This window comes from Martes martes (genome assembly GCF_963455335.1).
Source record: "Martes martes genome assembly, chromosome: Y".
Classification (NCBI taxonomy): Eukaryota; Metazoa; Chordata; class Mammalia; order Carnivora; family Mustelidae; genus Martes; species Martes martes.
Window position 1 is genome coordinate 18,895,802 of NC_137907.1, and position 6,000 is coordinate 18,901,801.

The window sequence follows — 6,000 nt, forward strand, 5'->3', positions numbered from 1 at the left end:
CCCCGCGATAACATTAGTCCAGCCGCCCATGGAGTGGAGCCATGGCGCAGAGCCACGCATCCACCGCCGGTTCAGGAGACGGAGCCGAAGAAGACCTGTGCGAGGGCACAGAAGACGCCGTGGCCTCAAGAATCGGTACGGACCTGCCGGGGACACGTGGAGGGTGAAGAACCGCCGGAGCAACCACGACAGGCACCTCCGTGTACAGGACGCGGCACGTGTGGCCCTTTGACGACTGAGATGATTGAGGTGTGGTGTAAGAAACCCGTCTGTTCCTGTAATGCTGGGGGAGACCGGCTTGCACTGGCTGCACACCAAAATTGCCCCAAGCCTACCTTGTTGGCCCAAAGCCACACGTTGGGTATCCTCTCTCCACGAGTGGGGGCCAGCCCTGGGGACGTGACGGGCCAGCCCTGGGGACGTGACGGCCCAGCCTCAAGTTCTGCTCACGGTCTGACCTGGTGGCCCGCAGGGGAAGGCTAGAGAAGATGTGTTCTCCTCTGCAGGCCAGACAAGCTGGGAACGCCTTCCCCACGGCATTTGTGGTTTCGCCCGAATGCAACGGAAGACACTCAGTCTCTGGAAGTGAAGGTACGTGCGTACGTGCTGTGTCACCTGGGAGCCAGCCCCAGCTTCTTGCCTCCGGCCTCCCAAAGGGTGCACACTGTAGTCACCTGGCCGCCAGACAGAATGCCCAACTGCCAATCCACAGGGTTCGCCCAGACATTGTCTCAGGGGAGGGGCATCCGGATTCACGTTGCCGGATGCCCTTGGCTGCACGAAAGGCACGCCTCCCTCTGTGCTCCATGCCAAACACACTGAGTGTCTGTGGGTAAGTGTGTGTGTGTGTGTGTGTGTGTCTGTGTGTGTTTGTGTCGGGGGCACCCAGCTTGGGACCCTTTCCCTGGTCACGTGACCAGTGGCTAGTCACAGAGGAGAAGAGGGCTTTTATTTCATGGGAAAGGAGGTGCTCGGACAGGCTTCTGCATCTTGCTTCCTGAAGCCTTCATCTTCCAGAGACCCTGTGGCCAGAGAGTGGGCAGAGAAACAGCGCCCTGAAGACAAACACCGAGTCGGGGGAAGAGGGAGAGCAGAGCATGGGGAAAGGACAGGCGGAGAGACGGATTGAGCACTCTCGGTCCCTCTTCTCCTGAGCAGCCAAGGACGTGGCCTGGGGGCAAACTGTGGCCGAACCCCCGCCCCCTAGCCCCGTGCCCCGAACAGGCAGACCGCTTCCGACCTCTGTCTCCTGGAATGGCCCTATTCCGCAATGCCTGGGCTGACGTTTCCACGCACGCTAGGCCAGGGTTCCCGGTGGTGCATACGCTGTCCTCAGTCTTGGACGATCGTGTTGGGGAAGGGCAAGGGACGGTTTCGCATTGACAGGCTACAAACACCGGGTGGAGAGCGGGCTGGAGGAGGCCACGGGATGGAGGGGAGGGGGTTGTGGGCCCTGGGGCCTGGGGCGCCTTAGGTAGAGCCCGAGGCCACCCTGGAGGAGGCGCACTGGCTGCCTCCCTGGCCGGCTCCCGCAGGGGGTGAGGGGCGGGGCCTGTGGCGGCCACGCCCACGGCCTTGCCGCTGGCAGCACCTGGGGTCCGGCCATTGTCCTGGGCGTGGATCAGGCCTCCTTCGCGCCGAGGCCCCACGCGTGCCACCTCCACCTCGGCCCCGTGGCCTCCTGGCCGGAAGCCCTTGTGTCCCAGACTCCGGTGGCTTCTGCGAGGAGACGGCTGACGTCCCCCCTTCGCTGGGCCGCGGAGCTCCACTGCCGGGCCGCCTGCGGGAGCCGCGTGCTCACCCCTCCTGCTCCGTTCCTCCGCAGCTGCCCCAGCTGGGGGCCACATGGGACGCGGGACTGCCCCCCAATCCTGACCGACTCCGTCGAGGGAGGGGTCCATCGGGACGCGGCTGTCCGCGGACATATAGCCCCACCCCCAGAAGAGAGGCGAAGGTGCTGCTGGGCCTAGGCGTGGGGATGGCGGCAGAGCCAGCGCAGGACGAGGAGGGCCGTTGGGAGAGAGAGGGCGCCATCCTGGTGGTGGAGCTTGTGCTAGTGGGGGATGATGTAATGTTGGTGTGGCAGCTTGCGGTGGTCCAGGTGGCGGAGGACCCCGGGGAGACTGAGGAGGAGGACGAGGACGAGGACGACGAGGCTAGGGAGGTTGGCAGTGAGGCTGAGGAAGAGGGGGAGGCTGAGGAGGGCGAGGAGACTGAGGAGGAGGAGGAGGAAGAGGAGGAGGAGGAGGAGGAAGAGGAGGAGGAGGAGGAGGAAGAGGAGGAGGAGGAGGAGGAGGCTGTTGAGGATGAGGTTGCAGAGGTACCAGAGGTGCAGGAGGAGGAGGATGAGGAGGAGGAAGACAGGAGGGAAGAGGCCTGGGAGGAGAGCCAGAAGGAGCGAGAAGCGCAGGAGCTGCAGGAGAAGCAGGAAGGGGAAGAACGGCCAGAGGCACGGCCAGGTCCGCCCCCGTCCCCGCTCCAGGCCCTCGAGGCCCTGCAGTCAGAGCTGGAGCCCATGAACAAAGACGCCAGCAGGGCCTACTCTGGGCTCAAGCTCAGGTTCTGGCAGAGGCGACGGCGTCACCTGGACCACCGAAGCGCCCTCATCCGGGGCATCCCTGGCTTCTGGGCCAAGGCTGTATCCTTGATACCTTCACGGAGGGACCCCGATGTGGCCGGGCTAGCGCAGGAGACTCCTGTGGCAGGGGGCCTGCGTTGTGGTGGCCTGGCTCATGCCTCGGTGATCACGACAGTTTCGAATCCCTGCTTCCGGGTGGGGGTCCCTGGTGGGGCCGCAGGTTGCCCTCGATGTGCCGGGGAGGGGGCCGTGGGTGGGCAGGGAGGTCACCGAGGATTTCCAGCTTTCTGTGTTAGTGCCCAGCAGGGAATTACCTAACTAACTAATGCAGCAGGCCGTGCGGGGGCGCAGGGGCCCTTGACACAATCTGTGAGGTGGAGTGGGTCCCGGTGGTAGGAGGGGAGATGCAGGGCGCACTTGCTGTGCAGACCTGCTCTGTTGTTGTAGCTCTTTCTTCTCCAGCCCTCGGAGAGTCCTTGACCCGAAGCAGTTTGTGAACCACCCGCAGATGTCAGCCATGCTCAGTGAGCAAGATGAAGGCATACTTGGCTCCATGACGGATTTGAAGGTCTGGCCCGGGAGATGGAGGCCCGGCCTGGGGGATGGGAGAAGAGGGGGTAACAGAAGCGATTCCTCCCCAAGGCCAGGAGGGGAAGGGTCTGCTGGACAGAGATCTCAACCCTCTCCCCCACTTTGCCGCCCGGCAGGTGGAGGAACTCGAGTCTCCCCGTGATGGCCGCAAGATCCTGCTCTTCTTTCGCGAGAACTCCTACTTCCGCAACGACGTCGTTGAGAAGGAGTATGTCCTCAGGGCTGCTGGTAAGGGGCCTCTGCGTGCATGGGCGGCAGCAGGTGGAGGCGGCAGGGTTGAACCTGATGCATCATCCAGCGCCTTCGCACGGACCCTTCCTCCTGCAGGGTACGAGCCGTCTCATTCCACTCCCATCCAGTGGCACCACTGTTACGAACAGGAGGCCTGTAGCCGCAGACGCCACAAGAGCAGCCTTAACTTCTTCAGCTGGTTCTCTGACCACAGCTTTGCCGGGCCTAGCAGGATAGCTGAGGTGGGTCCCTGTGACAAACCGCGCACGTGAACCTGCCTGTGCTCCCCAGCGGACTGGGATGTGCATCTGAGCCCTGCCCCGTTTCCCCTGCCAGATCATCATGGACGACCTGTGGCCCGATCCCCTGCAGTACTACGTGAGGAAGAAGGCCCCAGCAGAGGGAACTGAGAGGAGGGCAGGTGAGACGCCCAGGGCGTGGGTGCTGAAAATGCTCCGTGCGGCTCCGTGGGAGCTGGGCTCCACAAATGCAGAAACGGAGGCTTAGAGGAACACTCAAGAGGCGGTGACCCCGTGTCCAAAGGGCATCACCGTGAGTCGGGGAGGGCGGTGTCAAACTGGTTCTGCCTGGGAAGCTTGAGGCAGGCGGGTCAGGCAACACCAGTGAGCAGAGCCGGAGAAGCAGTCGGCTCAGCAGCTGCCTTGCGGGAAGTGCCACTCCCTGGCCGTGAACTCCTGCCCTCAGGTCTCCTCGCCACCGCCTCAGCTTTGAGCCCACCTAAGCACCTCTTGCCAGCCTTGGCGCAGATGTCTGCGTTCCCTGGCGTAAAGGCTCATGCGTCACCCCGTCACTTTTGTGTGTTCATCGGTAGAGTCCTCCCAGTCATCTCCCTGGGCAATCTCCTGTGCCCACCGCAATCAGCCAGAGAACACTGGAGAGCGTGCACAGATACCGTTGCTATGTGGGTGGAGGAAATGTAGGGGGATCGCCATCAAGGGCCGGGGAGAGGGGCAGGGGAGAATGGCCTCCGTTCCCCGAAAGGGCCTTGAAACCCTCAAGCAAACCTGCGTGTGGCCCGTAGAGGATACTCACCGGCCGCCTCATGTGTGCCCGGGTGACTGTGTGCCCGTGCGTCTGTGTCTGTGTCTCCGTCTCTCCCAGGGAACTTGAGCATGTTGAGGTGAATACGCAGAAGCCTTGCCCTTGACCCGGAAAGAGTCCAGGACCTTCAGATGGAGCCGGATGATCAGCCTGGTCCCTCCCACAGGGAACACCTCCAGTCTGGTGCCTGGGAGAAACACAGGGCCGATTGAGGCCCCCTGTAAAAATACTGAAATGTGGAAAAACGACGTCAACCGTGTTTATGTGTGTTACTGTGTGTACGCTCACACACGGTCGTCTTCATGGAAAGGGGCAGGTGGGGAGCCTGAGCTCATGGGATTCCCGTCGATGCTTACTACTCTGCCCCGGCATCCTTATTCCGTGGAAGGGGTGGGGCCGTATGCTGGCCCAGAGGTCCAGGTCACACGAGCTCTGGGACTGCATCCCAGCGTGGCAGAGGTCCTTCCCCTAGGGATGGTGGAGGTGGGCAGGGAGAGGAGATGAGCGAAAGGCCAGCTAACAGGGCCCATGCCTTCCCTGGGGAAATAACAGAGGTCAAAGAAAGGGAAGGGCGAGCCAGGGCCAAACGTGTCCAGTGTCAACTTTTGGTGGATGGCGATGACCGTCTCCCAGAGATGCTCCCTGGTGGATGACCTCAGACACAGCACGGGTGGGACTGTAGTTTCATTACTCCGTTGAACCCCAGTGCCAGGGCTCTCCTTTCTTCTAAACAAGGGGCCCAGGCCCTTGCTGACACAGTCATCCTCTCAGCCCCAGATACAGCGGGAGCGAGTGGGGGCCAGGCCCTGTGGAGGGACTGTTGGAGAGGGGAAAGTGGGAGGAGGGAAGGTAGGAAAGATCACCCTGTCGTTCTGGCCCAGGTAGCTGGGCGGAAGCATAAATTGCAGGGAAAGGCGCGCGCGCGCGCGTGCGGGCCCGCGCACACACACACACGCACGCGCGCGCGCACACAGACACACGAACACCATCGGGTTCCAACCGCCCTAAGCCACAGAATATTTAGCCACTCACATACACTGACACATACTCAGGAGCAGAGCCAACACCCCCCAGCCAACACACAGTGATTCAGTCACCCTCATGTCCTGACACGCACACACTCACTCACCCTCCCAGGCACACAACCTTCACCCACTCACATGTCCAGAGACACGCTCACATACTGACAACCCCACGCAGCCCCATGATCCCCACTTCCCGGCTTCCCTAGGACGTTGGCTTGGGGTCCCCCAGATGGTCAGCAGAGGAGAGGGCAGAGTATTGCTGAATGCGAGACCCAGGACACCCGCCCGTGTGCTGTCTGTCCCGTGCTGACCCCGAGGCTGATCTGCCTCCTTCTCCGTGGTCTGAAGGCAGGTGCCCAATGCCCTCTATCCGGTTAGACCCCAAAAGGGAAATGCCACCAAAGGGCACCCCTAGTCCTCACCAACACCCCACGGAGCACGCTCCCTTGGTTAAGGGCCAAGTGCGCGCAGGCTGCTTTGACCGTGTAGGGCACCGTCCATCTTCTGAGGTCT

General features: G+C 62.3%; 1 protein-coding gene across 1 annotated transcript; it reads left to right on the top strand.

Moving 5' to 3' along the window:
- Window positions 1-2,353: 2,353 nt before the first annotated feature.
- On the top strand, window positions 2,354-4,720 carry LOC308337818 (testis-specific Y-encoded protein 10-like). The gene is made up of 6 exons (XM_080796016.1): window positions 2,354-2,638; window positions 3,069-3,146; window positions 3,286-3,397; window positions 3,497-3,642; window positions 3,737-3,821; window positions 4,523-4,720. The coding sequence occupies exons 1-6, from the start codon at window positions 2,516-2,518 to the stop codon at window positions 4,543-4,545; spliced, it is 567 nt and encodes a 188-aa protein (XP_080652142.1). The 5' UTR covers window positions 2,354-2,515; the 3' UTR covers window positions 4,546-4,720.
- The last annotated feature ends 1,280 nt before the right edge of the window (window positions 4,721-6,000 follow it).